The 20,663-nt window shown below is 40.3% G+C and overlaps 1 protein-coding gene across 1 annotated transcript in view; it reads right to left on the bottom strand.

Moving 5' to 3' along the window:
• Nucleotides 1-20,663, bottom strand: part of SORCS3 (sortilin related VPS10 domain containing receptor 3) — a 292,438-nt gene that overhangs the window by 131,434 nt on the left and 140,341 nt on the right. Inside the window, exon 5 of the mRNA XM_027648351.1 lies at nt 6,519-6,677. Within this exon, the coding sequence (XP_027504152.1) occupies nt 6,519-6,677 (159 nt within the window). The remainder of the gene's footprint in view (nt 1-6,518; nt 6,678-20,663) is intronic.

The raw sequence follows: 20,663 nt of genomic DNA, 5'->3' as shown, positions 1-20,663 counted from the left end.
AAAAAAAAAAAACCTTTCCCATATAGCCACAGTGTTATCTGTTTTTTGGGGTTTTTTTAATAAATTCAGCAGTGTCTTGACAAGATAGTCAGGGCTGTGACATGTACTGCATTCAATTTTCAGGTCATAACTTGCCACATCTCCCACACTGAAGGAATCTCTCCAGTCAGACCTGATACTGTCTGCCAGGTGCAACTTGATGATATAGCAGAATGTTATCTTACACATTTTATTTATCACCTCATTCGAAGAGATAATAAGATACCCACTTTATTTTGTTCACTTCCTGCTGAAGAATAAGCCCTATGGAGGGAGAAGCCACTGATTGCCCAACTCCTTGTTTATCCAATCTCAAATTTGTAATGGTGTAGTTGGGGAATTTAAATTGGCATGTTATTGAATTATTCAGTCCTTACCTCTTCCCAGCAAGCTCTAAATCATAGTTTGGTCTGTAAGGAAGAGGTCGAATTGTATCTCTCTGCATATCTGGGGTTTTTTTCACTTAACAATGGTGATTTGAAATATTTTAAATATCTTTCTCCCTGTTCTCTAATATTTTCTCTTTTAAACGAATTATCTTTTTTTAATGATTTACTAAACAAATATTCATGCAAGAGAGTTGTGCATGTTGCACTGAAAGACATTTCAATATCATTCTGAGAGAAACTCCATGGAGTTGGAAACTCCCTTCTGTTTCTCCCTCCAGACTGATCCATTCCCCAGAGAGGTATTGGGGTGTGGAAAGGTTTGCTTCTTGAGAATTAGTTGATTCCTTGGATAAATGAAACAAACGATCAGGCACTCAACATATTAGTACCAGAAATGCCAGATCAATTCAAGATGTTCATCCCCAGTTGCTATGAATGGCAGCAATGAAAACTGTACCTTAAGTACATGCTGGTAGACTCTGAGCTTTCACAGCACTCCACAAAGCAGTTTCTCATACTTTCCAACCGACAGTATTGCACCGTTTTTGTATATTCCCCTTCCCACCACACTTTGTAAAAAGATTGTTTAAAATGGCTTCCTATATATTTTCTGGGTGAAAAAAATCCATGAAAATTGGAGGATGAAGCCCCTTTCCCTTTGTATTGGGTGATATGTCTAAGTGCCAATACAGACACTACTAGTGAGACCCAGTCTGACTTGAAGCAAATTGGCTGTAGTATTTACATAGTGTCCACCTTCTGTCAAAGGCCACAGGGGGGTCATTAATAGAACCAACACGTGCATACATCAGATTGCATAATTTTATCAATAGACACACACACACACACAAAGCTACTGGGAAAAGATCCAAGATTTTCAACTCACAAGATGCAACTAATCTCCCAGGGTCTGATAATTGCACAGTGTCACGTGACTGCTCAGAGGGAAGTAGTACACCCACCCATGCTTGCTTAAAGCCCTGCAAAATTTGCTCCTGCTTTTGCTTTACATGTTGTGAGAAGACATCAGGGTCTATGAACTTGCTACGTGGTCATGCCCACACAAACAGATTTCTTGGCTCAGCCATACTGTATTTATTTGAGGATACAAGCAAGTTTACAAGGCAGAGGAGGGTTGTAATTGGCTATAAAAATTAAGAACAGGAATGATATGCTGTGTTGACTCTATTGAGGAAGTATCCTCACTAACTCTTCGGATACTACAAAGAGAAAACAAATGGTGGTAACTATGAGTTGTCCTTAAATCAACAAAGTAACCAGCGGCCACACAGTAAAATATCTTTCAGAAAGCCTGCTGAGCTCCCTCTCATTGAACTGTTGTTGTATTTAATTATTTCAGTTGATATGAAGGGGCAACATTGCAAAGTCTTTAGCCTTCACTTCTCTTTCATATTTCAAGGACAAGTTCTGTTGAGAAGAGAGGGGTTCCTTTTCTTAAAGAAGAAAGTCAGACTATGGAATAGACTTTCTAAAACACCAGCTTGGAGGGGATAATAATTCTGTTAAGAGGACAGAATTCAAAAGGTGTTGGGGTTTTTTTAGTAGGTTTTTTTTTTAAATCAACTGGATAATTAGCTTAATATTGTTTTCAAATGTGTAAAAGTTAGCTAAAAAGAAGGAAGGATTTTTAGGATAAAACAATCCTTAAAAAGAGGCTTGAACTACAGCCACAGAACTGTAGCTCAGAAGACCTTAGAGGAAAACTTTCTAGCAGGAAGATCCAAAACACTGACTATTTTTATTTCATACCAAAACTTTAAAATTGTTTTCTATTGTTATACACAAAACAATTTTAAAATCTTTTGATCTAGACAGTGACCAAATCCATTACTTGTAGGGTACTAGCTGTTGATATTTCATTTTACTGTGTGGACGCATATACTAGACAAAATGGATTTTCAGATTCATCATTCTCACTAATTGCCAAGTTGACCACAGCTTGCTTAAAACACCATATTATTTTTATTTTTTAATTAAAAGAAAACTAAAGAGATGAATATGAATCTGAAATATATATTTTAATCTAAGAAATGAAATTAAATTTACCAACTTGTTTACACATTCACAGTTATGAGAAGATGGATTAGATCTTCCCTTAATAGTTTCTGCTGCTGGGAGTCAAATTACACGTACTTGATTTGTTTTCAGAGTTATTTGCATTTTAAATCTGCCTCTGAAGTAATTATTAAAATAGATTCTAAGGGTCAAACACACCTGTAAAACTTAGAGTGGTGGAAGACTATGGTTTCCCACTGTAGCAGCGGCTGCACCGCTGAACACAGAGCAAGTCACTGACTTTCATCAGCACCTACCTTGTCACAGTACCTGTGGGTAAATATTACCTGCAGGTTACAGGCTAATGATAAACTTTCTATTTTATTGCCCTCTCATCCATCAAATCAAAAGTGTTTCAGAGGATTTGTATCCCAGAAAAATGGACATATGAAGTGAGAAAGGAAGAACTATTTGATCCATCTCTACCTATTTTGTGCCTTCATGCTGCCTCATGGAAAAATGGGCACAAAAACAAAGGACAGAGGAGTGTCAGCAGAACTAGGCTACAGTTGGACAATAATCCTTGACAGCACAGTGCCCCTTTGGATAGCCTCCTCACAACTGTAGAGCACTACTGTACCTCTCTAGACACTTATTCTAGGAGTTCTTAATAGCTCTTTTCTGGTGAGCAGCTGAGAGATCAAATGGTAAATGCCACTGGCATGATCCCATAACACATCAAGGAGAGAAGGCATGGCACAGTAGTGTGGGAAGGTGTGGGAACCAGATCTGGCTTCTAGAGAAAAAGAGAGAAAAACTGCAACAATCTTATGAAGATGCAAAAGACCTGATGGATCTTCTTAAGTATATAGGACTTATACCCTGAAAGACACTTCACTCTTGCATTGGCCTAGCCTAACAGAAGGACATGGCCAACCTCTAGCTCCCGCTCAACTGTGGCAGTACTCCTGTTTCCAGACATGCAGGAATGTATTACACCAGCCTCTCAGAAGATTTCACCTGGGGATTTCACACAGCACTGCTGACGTGCTCTAACAGCACTGCCCATTATCTCAGTATCAGCTGTAACTGCAGTGAAGCTGCATGATCCCAAGTCAGAATGACAGTTCTTTTACGGTTCTTACTAAGCCAAGATGTGGTTGAGCACAACTGGTACCTCGGTTATGTTAAGAAAATGCTTCAACTGGAAAAAGCACTCCTCCATGGCTCCATTTTAGGAACAGATTTTAACCAACACTTCAGGTCATCCTTATGAGCAGTGAAGAAAAGCATCCCAAGTGGCCTGGAATGCAAAGGCAACTTTGCATAAAGGAGAAGCCTGAACTTTGCATTGCTCCATTTCCATTTGACCAACAAGCTGCAGACCATTTTCCTTGTCCTTCTCCTGAGCAGAAGAGAGCAGCTGAGATGTGCACACAGATGCATTAGTTTGACGGAGCAGGAGCAAAAATCCTCCTGGCCTGCTATTGCTGTATTGGACCAGGGGAGTGTAATTACCACCTAACAGTCCAATCAATCACATGTGCCTACCTTGTATTTTGATTTCTTCTGGATGGTTATCATAAAAAGACTATAAAGCACTGGCAATAGAAGTCCTCTGCTTCAACCCAAGAGTAGATGCTCTGCACTCACTACAGACGGATCTCTTTGAAAACACATACTCAGTATGTCACATCTGGCTTCTCCCATTCACAAGCACCTCATCAGATGCCTGTTTCTTTCAAGGCTGTCTTTGTGCAAATACCATATTCATGCAAAATCTTTACCTCCAGTTTAAAAGTGATATCAAACCATTTTGTGACATCAAATAAATTGATTGGTCTTTCTAGACAACTTCAAAATCCCTGTTACATTGAACATCTGAGTGCAGAAAACTATTTGACATTTGACTACCTCCTTCATACAGTAAGGACTTGACACTATGAAAGGAGTGTATTTACAATAGCTTTGTTCTTGCAAATGTCACCCAAGAATCAGCAGCAGCAAAACACCGGGTGCCTGCCATACATTCTGTTAATGAGTGGATGGAAAGGTTGCATTGGGAAGCAGAGCAGTAGGACATTATTTGATTACACTCTCAGTAAATATTTTGGTAAAGACTTGCACCAGCCTTTCAAAGGAAATTGTCAAATACAGAGGCACACTATTTTAGCTATACAGTTCTTATAGCTGGGATGTGAGACTGACTAGTTTAGAAAGCTTCAACAATTAACTGCAGAAATTGAGAATCCCAGTCAGAACACACACACACATCTGACAGATTAACACATGTACTTGGTTTGAGTGGCAAGGTTTTGACAGCAGGGAGGGGGCTACAGGGGTAGCTTCCATGAAAAGCTGCTAGAAGCTGTCCAATGGAGCAAATGCAGCCAGCTCCAAGATGGACCCACTGCTGGCCCGAGTCAAACCCATCAGTGATGGTGGTAGCACCTCTGAGATAACATGTCTAAGAAGTGACTAAAAAAATCCAACCAGCAGCTTCAGCCAGAAAGGAATGAGGGAATATGTGAGAGAAATAGTCCCATAAACACCAAGGTCAGTGAAGAAGAAGTGGGAGAACATGCCCCAGGTTCCAGAGCAGAGATTCCCCTGCAGTCCATGCTGAAGACCACAGTGAGGCAGCATGACCCCTCAATCCATGGAAGGAGAAGAGTTCGTGTAGGTGGAACCTGTGACCCCATGAGGGACCCACACTGGGGTAGTCTGTTACTGAAGTCTATTTCCTGCATCCCACAGAAACCACACTGGAGCAGTTCATGAAGAACTATAGCCTGTGGGAAGGACCCACATTGCAAAAGTTTGTGAAGGACTGACTCCTGTGGGAGGGAGCCCACACTGGAGTGGGGGAAGAGTGAGAGGAGTCCTTCCACTGAGGAGGAAGGAGCAGCAGAGACAATGTGTGATTAACCGACCACTGCCCCTATGTCCCACCTTCTTCTGCTGCTGGGGTGGAGGATGCAGAGAAAATTGTGAGTGAAGCTGAGCATGGGAAGAGCGGAGGGATGGTAGAAAGATGGTTTAAGATTCAGTTTTTATTTCTCATTACCCTACTCTGATTTGATAGGTAATAAATTCGATTAATTTTCCCAAGTCAAGTCTGTTTTGCCTGTGTCAGTAATTGCTGAGTGATCTCTCCCTGCCCTTATCTCAACCCACAGGCCTTTTGCTATATTTTCTGTCCCCTGTCCAGCTGAGGAAAGGAGGGATACAGTAACTTTGGCGGACCACATGGCATCTAGCCAGGGTCAACCCACCACAAGGAGAAAAATCTTAGTGGCTATTCAGCATGTTTTTGCTTTCCAGAGTCTAGGAATGACAGAAACATAAGAGACGAAAGATGAAAGCTTGGCAAGTTTTAAGCTTTCTAAAATTTGTAACTTAATCATCCAGTCTATGTTGCAGCTTTGGGCTGTAGCAGGGACTACTGCACCAGAATTGCAGCACACAACTCCTTAGCCACAGCACTTTACTATCACATTACACCTGCCCCACTCAGCAACTTTCAAGGTAGATGAGTGTTAAGTAAGAGCAAACTTGCTAAGGACAAAGTAACAGACTTAAGTGATGTCTCACTAACAGAAGGCACTGTAAAGTGACTTAAAAGTGGCACAGAGAAGTTTGTCATCTGTTGCTGCTCCCTGATCTCCAGATAACTGAGTTCAGTTTGCAAGCAGAATGAGCACCCCACAATGCTCGACAGGCAGCTGTTACGGGCCAACTCAGCCCGAGTGCTCCATCCTCAGAGACAACTCAGCAATCAGAGCCTGTAAATCAATATATTTTTAGAACACCTCCATATGTCATGTCAAATCTCTAATTCTTTTCCCAACTTCATCACTTCACCACACCCATCCTGATCACTGTAACACTCAGTTCCTTTTAGTGAGCTTCCTTTGGAGTCACTGGGTGGCTTTTGAGCACACTTAAACCTTCAAAGTGAGAACAGCGAAGCACACTATAATTTCTACATCATCTCTGAAAGTGCACAGTTCTAGACAATATCCCCTTCAACTCCTGGCTCATAATCATTGAAACACAAAATCAATTGCTCACCTTTTGATCTAGGCTATAGGCCAAGATCCACTCCTCCTGCCTGGGGTGGAAGAGCAAGCTCTGGATATAGAAGTTCAAACGGTACTTCTGGTAGGTAGCCCCTTCATCAGAGCTGATGAGGATGCTGCTCTCAACCTCTGGATCGCTAAGAAGCATGATCTAAATAGAAAAATGGAGGGAAAAGAGTGTTAATGGAAAAATGAAATTAACTGAACATCATTTAAAAGTAAGGTCATACAGCACTAACTACTATTAGATGTATTGAGAACAACACTCAACAGTGTAACAGGCCATAGAATTTCCAAAATAGGGTGCTTTTTTAGTGTTTCGGTTTCATTTTATTTGCTGATTCACTTGCTGATATATTTAGTGATTTCCTTTTTTCATTTTAATTTTATTCAGATAAATTCAGAAAGGTCAGCAAGAATGAAAAAATGTTATGTTGGTATAAAAGCTGAACTTGGTGTGATATAGCAACCTCAGGCAGCCACAGCAGGTTTTTCCTGACCCTTGTTAGTCTACTACCTCTCTTACCAATTGTGGAATCCTCTCTCTAAAAGTAAACAGAGCACTGCTGAGATTTAAGGATCATTATTTGGCAGTTTGGAGAGCTATGAATGAGAGCATCACTTCACTGGAAACACAGAATGCTTACCTGGATCAGCTGCTGCCATCTGAAAATGTGCATATGCACAAACATTGATACACGATGCCATATATCATGCTTCCAATTTGTACAGTAAGAGGTATTCACTCTCTCAGTGAAAACATAATTTTCCCCAAGCACGGGAATGTGTATGACCTCAATTTGTACAGGGAAGAAAACACTTCTGAGCCTCTAATTTTAATAAGAAAATTATTACCAGCATTTTAAAATGGGTTGATTCCACACTATCAGATGGCATGCTCTACATAAATGTTACCAAGAAAATGTTGTGGAAATATTAACACCACCTTATTAACATCTGGAGAAAATGACTCTACATTAAAGCAAATGCCAGGACCATAAAATAAAGGCAAACAGTGGGAAATAAATTACAGCTGTTCTAAACTCAGCAGGTTATTGATACAGCAGATGAATCAAATGTAGAAACTGTCTATCAGCAGGAAAACAGATCCAGAAATGGCCTTTTTTAGCTCACTGCAGAATGATCAGCTAGCTGAGATCTGCTGCAGTTTTGTTACACTCACATGTCCATGACAACTTTTATTATCCAGCTTCACAGAGCTCCAGCTTCAAGATTACAATAGGGAAACACATTAATTTTGACAGCAAAAATCAGTTACAAGGAATGGTAAGATCCTTGCTATGTTAGACCTTGATCAAGCAAAAAATTTCAGTGCTTGTTTAATCTTAAGCAGCTCATTAACTCCATGAAGTCATCAAGGGAAAGTGAATATAACATAAAAGGTGTCTGATCCTTTCCACTAAGAAACGAAAAGCTGAACTAGAACTGAATGTTTTCCCAGGGTGAAGCCATCTGTATGAATCCAGCTTGAGCTCAAAGCTCTTTCAACATCCCTCACATATACCACTTAATCAGTCCCAAAAACCAATCTCCACCCATTCCCACAGGAAGCCACACCACAGATCCTGAAGGAGTGCATTTTCATTGTGTTCTAGTGCACAGTCTGGGGAATGAGAAATGATCCCATATGCAACTAACTCCCTGGAAATTGGCCTTGAGAATAGATCTCAAAGGTCTCCACTTAGAAGGAAGCTTTGGTACATTTCTTCTTTCTAATCAGATCAAGATATTTATTTTATTTTGCTCCAAACAATAATGATTTCACCACTATTTCAAGATATTTTTTTCTGTCATTGGTAACCTAGACTTCAGAGGCATTTCATCTACTCGTGTTCATCTAAAGCATATTGTCTGTGCCAGAGAACTGTAACACAGTTCAGTAAAAACCACTTGTTTCTACAGACTGGAAGAAGGATGTAAAGCTGCCCACTTAATAAGATAATCCAGAAAGATCTTACCTTTAAAATAAAGGAAAAAAGTATTTTCCACCTGATGTCATAGAGGGTTACAATGTTAATAATGCTGTATATTAAAAGGTCACTGTTGGAGTACTGCTCTCAAATAGGGAGCACAAGAGAGCTAACAGTGGTACACAAACAAACGCACTGCCCTTTCACAAATGATCTGCAACACTTCGATGTTTAAGGAATGAGTCATATGAGATGCAAAAGGCAGCATTTCCACCAAATGATTCACAAAACTGGACTTTTTTTTTTTCTGGATGCATAACAGTGTTTGCAAGATCAGATAAAACCATCAAGTTAGGAAAGGTGGAAGAATCTAACAGTCACATGTAGTGGTAAGTAATGTCACATAAGTCACCTCCTGTCCTTTTGCCTACTTCCTATATCAACTCTCCATTCTTCAAATGAACATACATGACACGCCTTTTGTCATCTATCCTCCCAGGCAAGGTTGATCCTGCACAGAGCAGGTTGGAAGAAACAGGAGGCTCAATCAAGAGTGGGAAAAAAGGCCATCACCAGCCATGCAGCTAGGACTGGCACACAGGTTTGTTACATGGCAAGCAGGAGAAGAAGAGTGAGAGATTCTGGGCCTCATTTTGTTTTTTGGTTTTGTACTTTTTCTCCTGGAAGCTATCAGGGGGAGGGAACTCTTGGCAGGGGAAATAGCACGACATTTGTCAAAGGCCTGAAACCACCACTTCTCATTATGGGGCCAGGACGAAGGATCTACCCCAGTAGTGATTTAGATTAATCACTTTTCATTAAGAGGCAATAAACAAACTCCAGTCAGAATGAGCATTTCTGCCAGCACCCTGTGTTGCCATTTATAATTGCCATAAGGAAGAACAAAGGAGCACCAGAGAGTTGTCAAATGTAATTTATAGGGTTTTAAGATCTAATAATTTTCTATAAAATTAAATAAATGGTAATCTTTACTTAAAAGGAAATTACATTTCACCTTGCTACATTCTAGATTTTATATATATATACACATGCATATATAAAATATTCTTTTCAGTTGCTGTCTTCTCTAGTTTGAGTGGAGAGGGGGAGGGGAGGCAGGATTGGTTACTGTTAAGGGTAAATCCTTGAAAACATACTTGAGATGAGGTAGTTTATGCTACATGCTTTTTCCTGACCTCCAAAATGCAGCAAACAATGAATGGCAAGCACCAGACCGAACAAAACAGGCCGAAAATCAAATTGAACTTCAGAGAGTTTCTTGGGAATGGATGCAGAGAAAGAGAGCTATCTGGGACACGGTGCGCCTCCTTTAAAGCAGGAGCTTTGGGAACAATCACGACACATACAGAGCTGTTCTGGATGAACCCCAGTTGGGCAGAACCCCAGACACCAGTGAGAAAAGCACACAGAAGGAAGATGATACAGAGAGGCCACCCTGCAATATTAACTACAATGTATGGACTGAGATATTCAGTAGATGATCAGGAAACATATCCAGCTCTGAACACTTCAAGGAGATTTAACCCAGGAAACAAACAGCACAAGTTGCAGGCACAAAGCACAAGGAGGGGAGGTGCGATACCTATATCTTCCATGATGTATTTGGTACACAAACCACAGTAAAAGTCACTCATATTTGTTGGAGAGCATGTAGGACCCTTAAAGCAGCTTTGAACAAATGCAGAAGTAGAGAGGAAGGAAAATGATACCATATTACAGCACAAATGTACAAGGAAGTTATGCCCTCCAATGGGGTTAATATAATAAAAACTAGGGTAGGATTTGTAACTAAGAATCTGAGTTCCTGCTACTCTGATTAAAATTCCAGATGTGTCACTGGGTTAATGCAAACACTTTCCTCAGTATTGCTTTCACACAGGCTACGTGCAAGTGGATGAGTTAAGATGGTGACACATTCCTCTCCCTCTGCACCAAGCTAGCCAGGCACAAGAACTGTGATCTGGAATACTGAACTGTACCAGTAATGAGCTAGCACACTTCTCACAGGCACAATGCTACAGCATGCCTAGACTCTACTGGCATGGAGCTATGGGTAGCCTGAGCTCGTATTTGCCTGAATCTGTCTACTGCAGTTATGCCAAAGACTCCCCCATAGCTTGGCACTCAGTCCTTCCCTCAGTACCCTTCATGGCTTTGCCCTCATGTCAGCAGACATGCTTGGCACATTACATTATCCTTCCTCTTCTGCACCTGAGGCACAAGAACACACACACACACACTCCCTATGTTATTACCTGTATCCATAGCATCACATTCTAAAGCTTTATCACCACTCTTGCTCCCTGGCTCTGTGTCATTCAAACGCAATAGGGATCTGTCTTGTACACAGCTGAATTTGTTAATAAACCACCACTGGATAAAAACACTAAAACAACATGTCATGTAAAGAGCATTTTTATTAATATTAGTTCTCAATGAACATAAACTTTCACTGTAAATTACCAAAGGACATCTCTCTAAATCAGCACAGAGCAGTTTTATGGGTACAATATCTGTAGCAGTAGTACCACTCAGTTACATTAGCAGGAAGGATCTCAGTAAATGAATAAAGAAGTCAAGTTCAAATATATGTCTTTTGTTCCAAGAAATAAGTAGATAGTATTAAACCATTCTGTACTGCCTCCTGATTCTGCCTTCACTTTAATACATTTTCCATAAGTGGTCCTTTTCAGAGGTCCCAGTCACATTCTCATTTGCCTATATAAAGTGCTCTTCTAAAAAGAAATAAACAAAACACTTAAAAAAAAAAAAGAAAAACAAACAAACAAAAAAAAGAGTTTAAAAAACACTACAAATCATACAAGCCTCCGTAGCCACAAAAGAAATCCAGCTCTTTAGCAAAGTATTAGAATTTGCTCTGTAGTGCTGCATTATCCTCTCCTGCAACTGAAAAGGGTGTTCTGCCACAAACACTGCTGCAAAGACAGAAATTTGAGGTTTCATGTTTACAGCTTCATAGGGATTTCCATACTGAATATGCTCAGTTTACAAGTGAAAAGGCTTATTTTGGAGGTTTTTGGCCTCTTCCCACTAGTCCCTCAACTCAGAAACACTTTAAATCCTTCCTAACAACAGGTCATATCTACATCATCACGAGAAAACACAAATCTGATTTAAAAAAAAAAAAAAAAGGGGGGGGTTTATTTCTTTTCCATTTTGATTTAAAACATTTAAGGAGTTGTATGGTCCCACGAGACCTATGGGGCCAAGCCTACTTCCCACTAAGTTCCATAGTAGCTTTGAGTTTAAAAAGCCAAAAAGTTTCAACAATTTGTGCTGAAATGTCAACGCAAATGGAAGATTTTTGCTTTGTTTGGATTTATTATGTTCTTTCCTCCTTTTGAAACTGAAAAACTAAAATCCAGTGACATTTAAAGGCTTAAAGATACAAAAATCATTTTCTTCCTTCAAAACATCAGCCTATCACAAATATGTTCAATATGAACCGTTTGGAAATCTCTTACGGGAAAAGTAATTTTTTCCCACTGAAGCATTTTAGATTAAATGTTTGACCATCTGAAATTTCTCACTGGCAAATAGTTGGTTATTCATTCTCCTCCCATTCTTTTCCTCTCCAACATCATGACTGCAATTTACTTGCCCTGCAGGCTAAAGGATGCCCTCAAAGGTACGAACACAACCCAAACCTCTTAGAATACATCTGAAGTCCTTCTCTGCTGTTCCCATGGAGACAGGTGCAACTCATTGCAAAGAAAATCTCCTCCTTTTTAAGTTCATTCTTCACCACGTGTCAGTTCAATTAAAAAAACTTCAGTTTAATTAAATCAGCCCAAACCCCTCTGAGACAAAAAAGTGCTGGTGCCACAAGCAATAGTCTACTTACCAGCAAAAGTAACACCCATATAAATCAGCTAAGCTAAAGATAGCTTTTAGTTATTTGCACTAGCTTAGAAAACACACCTTAACTTTATACACTTTCAGAGATGGTGTTCAGCGATGGCTAAATACCTGCTCACTGCCCTGTAGATATACTGACCTCTGCAATAATCAGGGGAAAAGGAAAGCAATCTCTGTTTTCTGGTCACCAAGCATATCCGTCAGACAGAAAAAATAGGATGTGGTAGTGACAAAAATCTGCTCTAGAGAGAAATCCCGTGTATTTACATACATGCAAAGCAACTCACTCCATTATTTAGTGATCAGCAGCTGTGACAAGAGGGACATCTGTTCTCTGGAAAGCCAAACAAGACATCCACGAAGAGGGCAACAAACAGCTTTCACATAATTACTTATTTTGTGACCTAAAAGGAAAACGTTCATTGCAATCCCTTGTGTTACAAAGTAGCCTAGATTTGGGGCTCCTTCTTCCTTCATATGGCTCAAAAATTTCCTTAATGTTAAGGATAACCCGTGGGCATCAGTCAAGCAGTAAAGGTGCACCGAGCTTTCACGAGAGATTTCAACTTCTTGTAACTTTGCTTCTTATTGCCCAAAATTTAACACTAATGGCAAATTTAATTAATGAATATAGCACCAGATCACCAACTCTCAGAACCATAGCGCTGTAATCTTAAAGGATGAAGTGCACTGCACTCACTTTATAAGGGTTTATGAAGCATGTGTTATAAAAGTACCTCAACCATAAGGCTTTTATACCTTGGCACTCACTTCAATACAATCCCATAAAATCCAAGCAATCTTTAAGTGTTAAAGGTGACTTTCACTACTGTATTTATTATTGGATAATGAAAAATTACTCAGACACCCATAGAAACTGAGCAATGATATAAGAGTTTCCTGAGAATTTTGCACTGGGTCTATATTATATGTACCATGACCAAAGAACCAAACAGCTCTCTCAAGACTTTTCAGACACTTCATGCTAACCTCTCTCCAGAACTTCCTTCCCATCAGGACTTCTTTGTAATTACAAACCAATCTGTACAATCCCATTGCTTGTCACTGAACTTTACAGATGTCAACAGTTGTTTCTGTAAGAATTCAACTCCTGTGAAAGACTTCCTTCATAGACTCCTCCAGCTGTGCTGGAGACTGACAGCTCTCTAGTCCACTAAATTGGTTTGAGAAGACAGCATGGATTTGTGGTACCAATGTCAGGGTGACCCCATCTGTGGGTTCCCCACCTTTGCAGCACTAAGAGAGAATGATCAGAGCACATCATGCAGTTCAGGTTACATGCAGGTTCTATATCTCTGTAGAATGTTTTGCCTTTTGTAGAGGGTACATGAAAGAAGAGAACCACAAACAGGAAGAAAGTAACAAGCTATAAAATGAAAACTTCTTTTTAACCCAAAACAGCAGGGTCTACTGGTGATACTTCGAAACAAAAATGGGCACCACCTTGCCATCTCTGAGGAGATGCACATCAGCCCACTATGCTTGTTTACGGGGAATAATGATGGTTAAACTTTTGTTGACCTCTATTGTCTCTCATGTCCAATTATATCCAGATACTAATTAGAATTGTTCCGATTCGTACAAAATTACAAGAGGCTCTTGGCACTGCAGCCACACCTGCCATAAATTGCCATACCAAAACAAAACACTTCACAGAATTCCAAGCTCGCACACCCCATTCCCCATTGAGAGATCACTTCATTTAATCACCACCTCCAGCAGCTGCATGAGAGCATAGATGCACCTTACAGGATGCCCTGAGGATCAGGAGCAAATCAGGGCTAAATTGGATATAAAGCAAAAGCTTTTCAAGGAAAACCACTCTGCAATCCTTACTGGTTGGTGGGAAATGAAAATACATCATGGCTGTAAAACTGGGAAAAGAACACAGATACTCTAAAGCTGCCATCCTAACCTACCCGCAGTGCCAAATCCCAGGCTGGATCCAATTTGCATGCCAACGTACTAGAGGCAACAAAGCAGAACATCTTATATTTGTTTTGCTGCTAAGCAGGTCAGAACAACATATCTCCCCTCTTTCTCTTGTCTTTTTGGCACTGGACACATGTACTTTTCACTTTTAATTACGGGGCACAGCAAGCATTTGCTCGTTGAATTTCAGGTGCCAGTGGGGATGGAAGCCATCCAAAAAGCATGTGTTTGACCTGGCAAAGAGTGACTGATTGGCAACAGCCACATGCTTGGTTGTAAAACCTGTCATTGTCACAGCACAGCAGCATTTACCCAAGGTTACTCCAGCCCATTATACTCTTGTTACTGTTGCACATTTTCCACCTCCCCACAGATCATCAGAACAAAGTCCTCTGCCACAGTAACCCCACCTTCCTAAGGTGCCATGTGCTGTTCAGCTATTTTGCCAAGGGCTTTTCTGTGTCACAGCATGTTCGTGCACAGTCCTCCTCCAGGAGCTGCCAAATGGGTTACAAGCATCATCACTTATGGCTGGTTTTCATATATCCAGTTTGACCAGCAATTCTATGACTGGGCCTAGAAGTAGGAGCCTCAGCTGGTGACCTTAGGCACCAATCAGTGCTTCCACACAAATTTAAAGCTTCTGATCTGTATTATTATATTGTTCTGGAGTCTGGTATTTCTACATAGCATAGTTCTGCATGATGCCTTTTTAATCTTCTTTATTCTGCACAGGAAAACCCTCGCTGTTACTACATCTGACGCATTGCTTTGGGGCCACCATCTTTTTTTTAGTGGCAAGGAAGAGCTCTGGTCCCAAACTGTGCTCACAGAAAGAGAAAAGCAGCATTCACTGCTATAATTATACGTTGTTTGAGTAAATGCATGGTTGTGCTGTTCTCCATAGAACTACAAAGTAATTTTCACCATTATGGTAACTTACCGTGTAAGCAGAAATAGTTACAGAAAATAATGTTATCAGTAAGGAGAGTCTGTGTGCACCACAGCTGCTGGAACTGAGAACACCATTTATATAAAAACACTCTTCTGATTATAGGTCTCACTTGGGAGAGCACTTTACATGTGGGTATAAGTTTACTCACAGCAGTTGTCCCATTACAGAAAACAAAAAGATGTGCATGGATAGTTACTCATGGGGGTAAACTTTTTCAGCCTGTATACAGCAGTCTATTCCATTTGAGGACAGTAGAGTGTTTCATGGCTCTATAGAAAAATAAAAATAGTGTTATGTGTTTCTCTTGAGGCCATTAAACCTGAATACAATTTTAAATGCATCATTGCTTCTCCTTTGCTTACCCACTTTATTTTTCTGCTTTTTAGTCAGATTGCAGAGTGTACATAGACAACAGTCAGCTTTATCACTGTTCACATCCAGATGCTTATGATCTATCTCAATTTACTTACGTGGTATCTATTACTCACGTCTCTCACTGTCCCTAATGTAATTCTCTTCCTAACATCCCCCCACTAGAGGAAGTTAAGATGATAGGAGAAGGTCTATCCATTTTCTGCATGCAAGGCTGAGGCCTCCAAAAATTAAAGTTACAAAACATGATGGCATTTCAGTGCTCTGCGTGGTAGCACTCAGCTCTAAGTTGTCCAGCAAGCTCTGCATGCAAAGTCAGATGCCAGAGATTCCAATATCAGAAGATATTCAGGACCTAGGAATGGGATTCAAAACTACCAGCTCACTGGCTTTGACATTTCCTATTACTTTTAATAATTAGCTCCCAATGACACAGTCCTTCCAGGTTTATGGTGGTAGTCTTGTCTGCAATTACACACTGAGAAGGTGAGTGACTGTCCCAGCAGCTGTGAACTACAGCTGCTACATCCTATTCCAACAGGATCACTGATACCTCGCAGTCTTGGGAAAATCATGTATTTTCCTTTCTGTGTTCTTCCATGTGTGTACATGAGCCCTGGCCACTGCAGTGTCCCAAAGAACTAGAGTAAGAGGAAACAGAATTGGAAGAGAGAACAAAAAGGTTTTATCTGCAACATAACACTGACATTTTGTTTTGAGAATCAATTGGCAAAAGTCAGAAAATTGCCAAGCTTACTCCGTCTTTCCACCCATATCTGGATCTTGAGCACTACCTTCCTTGCCTCTACTCCTTTCCCACTCACATCTCTGAGTACAGTTGCTTCATGAGTTTTGTTGCTTTTTGCAGTCATTTTTAGGGATCATGTTGGTTTGCCATGGGATAATTCCAAGGGAGGCAAAAGACGTCAGATAAGTTTTCTTGTCATAAAAAGGACAACCTCATTTGTTGCAACAGATAATTATAATATTGTACGGCCTGTTGGAACAGGCAGCACCAATCTCTCCTCAGAGACATAAGGACTGGCCTAAGTGTTGATTCCTCAGATTTATAAGAAAACTACGCCTGAGTTTTCCCTAACTACATCTGAGCACCACTTAGAAAATCCTTATCAGTTCTTTCATAGTCCAGCAACATCTGTCTGGATACAATGAATAAAGGCATTTTAGGATGGATAGAGTCAAGGACAATGAACTCCGACTAATGCAAAAAGAAGCCTCAAGCACTCCAAGACATGCTGAAATACCTGTCTAAGATCTAGCCCAGCCAAGGTCTATTCTGAAGAAAAATTAATTCTAACACAGCTACAGAAGGGTTTTCAGGTTTCACAGTGCTGCTTGGGATAAAATATTTTACACAGAATTGATCACACCAGAGCTGGCATTAGAATTACTGCATTTATACTATAAGAGGCAGATGTGCATATACAGCAGAAACCAAGACTATGGCCAGCATGTGCTGAAATTCTATATTCTTCACCTTGTAAAAAAAAATGAAATAAAAAGATATTTTGCAATTATTATTGTGTTTGAGGGCTGGGGTTGGCGGGGGTGGGGGACAATTTTCCTTTAAGAGGAATGTCTTGGTGAACCAGCTCTTACCACTAAAGATCAAGGTCAGAGCATTATATGGTCTTCAAAAGGATCCACCTGCCCCTTTTCTAAGAGCTGCTCTCCACCCATTCTATTATTTTTCCTCCTTTTTACTAACAGGACATTGACTCACCATTATTGATTGATTATCCTACTGTCTATCCTGATGTCCCTCCTCGTTAATTCAAAACTACCTCGTTTTTCATACTTCATAAATTAATATATTAGTGGAGCTGCAGCAGTAAATGAGATGGCCGTGTTTCACAGAGAAGTAAGGAGGATAGAGAAAGGAAAAAGGTCTCATTAAACTGCCCTACACTAGGACCTGCAGCTGTGTCCACCCTACTGACAGTCTGGGTGGTAAATACAGGCAGCCCTGTATTTAAGGCAGTGCATCTTGACAGGCTCTCTTTTCCCTCTAAACAAGGCAGGGCACTCTGGAAGCTCACACAGGTCCACTCTGCCCACTTCATAAAAGCAATGGCCATGTTTCGTGACAAAATTGCAGCTTTATTTTAGTTGATATTATAACTTTTGATCTGTCCTGATCTGGCTAAATTTGAGCAAACTACCTCTGTTTTTCTGACAGCCAGCTCTGGGAAGTCTACATCTGAACGTGGATGTGACCTCTTCAGTTTTACCCCATCTCTTCTCTTTACAACCCCATAACATCCCTAAGGCTCCCTAAGGCCCTGACTCCAGAAATTAAAGGTGAAGCAGGCAGAGGGTACGACAGGAGAGATGTACTGAATTTTAGGAAGCCAGACAAAGCAGCCCTGACACAGATATGTACCACTATCCTAGCAGGTTCATCACTCTTACCTGGTAACTGTCCTTTCACTCCAAAAATTGTTTGCAAATCTCATGAAAACAAAGTGACATATAGTCTTGGGTTTCTCCCATCGTTCCCTCTCACAATTTGGACCTCCAGTGATTCTAGTAGACAATGAAGTGCTGTGAGACCCTCCTCCACCAATTTTAGGGTTTGTTTTTTGCTTTTTTAAGGACAGTAGGCTTGGGAATTGTATCTTTGAAGTGGTAGCTACCTACATTTACCATCCACAAACAACACCAAACATTGCTCACCCACTCAGTTCTTACAAGCAAAGCAACCTCAGGGAAGTGTGCATGCTAAATAAGTCAAAGGATTTGAAGTCTGGTTTGTCTTTTCCTAAAATCTGTGCCTGCTTTCATTCAAGTGGCAAATTTTCTTTTTTCCAAACCCACAGACAGAATCTAAGCAGGGATTTCAGGACCACAGTTCCAGTCCTTGACAGATAAATGATGTAGCAAGTGTCTGACTCTTTTTTCCTTATTTTACTTATACATCTGGTGTCTACATGCTTACTTTTATCAACTAAACTTGCAAGCTCTGGGAAAACTAAAACGACATTTTTTTAAGAAAACATTTTTCATGAAGCCAACTTTGATGGCCCTCTTTTTTCCCCCTATATTTATTAATCAATTCCTGCATTAGGTTTCCATTCCCTTTAAATATTTACCTCAGTACTAACAAAACATACATTAAACAAGTTCAGAAACCTAAGAAAAATGCAAATAAATACTCTTGGAATATATAAGTACAAAGATACAAAATGCAGACACAGTAAGTACACAAAGACAACCCTAATTATGGAGTTTTGTAATATATGAACTTTTTTCCTTCATGAACACTGAAATGATGACTTTTAATGTAGACAGCTTTAAGATGGCTATCTGTTTCTGTTTATACCTATCTCTCTTCTAATTCTCTCCCCTTCACCCCCATTAAACAATGCCATATGGAAGCATTTTGTTAATTATCTCAATTGCATTTATTTTTAGAAACAGTTGATGAGCAGTGGGTGAGGTTCAGTGGGTCTGGGGTTTTTTTCTGTGTTTCTTTTTTAATGCATCTGCTTCTTCAGAGAATTAACTAAAAAAAACACCATAAATCTCCAGTTTTCACATTCATGCATACCAAGGGACAGCGTTCCTTGGAGTAGAAGAATCTCATAAGAAAGGGGAAAACTTCCATTGGGGATTTCTCATAAGCTTGGGTCCCAATTCTGTGTTGTCTGTGCTGACAAATGGTTATATGCCAGACCACAGATCTTACATGACGTCTATTTATCTCTATGATTTATGTTAAGTCAGAAGTAGTAAAATTAAAACCTGCAAGGAAACAGATAGTAGTTTGATCTTTCTTGAGGGACAGGAGCCTACAGGTCAGGTCAGGTTCCAGTGGGGCATCTGGCATGCCAGACCCCATGGTCCCCGACTGCAAGAGAGCAAAGGACTGTCTCACAGGAGCCTCTTGACTACAAAGATTCACAAGGAGGCACAACCCCCAAATATAGCAATAATAATAATTAAAAAAACACAAAAGACACAACAGAAAAAAAAAAAGGACCAACACAAAAAAACCCACAAATTCGGGCATCCGATATTTAAGAGTATTCTAATAACACTCATATTATGCCTTTACATGTCAGTGTTTTCCATTCATTGATCTTAAACCATGTTGGAAAGTCAGCTGGCATCAGGAAACTATATTTCTTACGTAGGAAAGGTCAGAGAAACCTACTCTGAAAACATGACTTTTCTGAATTCAGAAGAGACAACAGAAAACCCTTCAAAAGGAGAAATTCCTAAAGTCCTCTTCTCCGAGTATAAGAACACATCTGTAACTCAGGAGATGTCTTTCACACAGTTGCAGGTCACAGTTCTGCGAACATTTACAAAAATGATCTCTTTTCGCAGGTCCCAAATTCAAGCTGAATTAGTTGGACAAAGAGCGAGAATCCCATACACAAGAGCTCACAAGACTACACCTTGTAGACAAAACACGTCATGTCACATATCCTCTCACTCTTCCATGGGTGTTTGCGGGTGACCTTGAGAAAATCATCTTTGCAACACCAGCAAGTGAAGAAAAATATTACTTCTTCATTCACATTTTACTCCTCTATTTATATTGTCAGTTCTGGAGACTGACAGTGACTGTCCCTTGAAGTGTATTTACAGGATGGAACACACTGTGATGTTACCCAGATCACAGTCACATTTGTACTATCCACTGGTATAACCACAGCAAGCAAATCTGAGCTCCACTAATCCAGGAACTGTGTTTCATAGCTACAGCCTTTCCTATCTGCCCCCATCGACTCCAGACTGAGTGGCATGGATTTTGGAGAGCTAAGAAGCACAGGAACACCATATGCAGCTCAACAGGTCCAGAGAAGGGCTTCACATAGAGACCTTTACAATTGCATTTGCAGCTCAGGTAATTTAGTCCTTGTTAATGGCAGCTGCAAAGCCAAGAGCTATTTAGTGACTGTATTCCCTTAGACTGAAGGGAAAGATTAGGGATAGAAGACTGTAGAAACAACTAGTTCCATCACTCCCCCCTGTGGCTCTAACTCAGCCCCATTGC

The sequence above is a fragment of the Corapipo altera genome, unplaced genomic scaffold (assembly GCF_003945725.1).
Source record: "Corapipo altera isolate COAL_440 unplaced genomic scaffold, ASM394572v1 56, whole genome shotgun sequence".
NCBI lineage: Eukaryota > Metazoa > Chordata > Aves > Passeriformes > Pipridae > Corapipo > Corapipo altera.
Note: the sequence above shows the minus strand (reverse complement) of the source record. Positions and strands in the feature narration are given on the sequence as shown.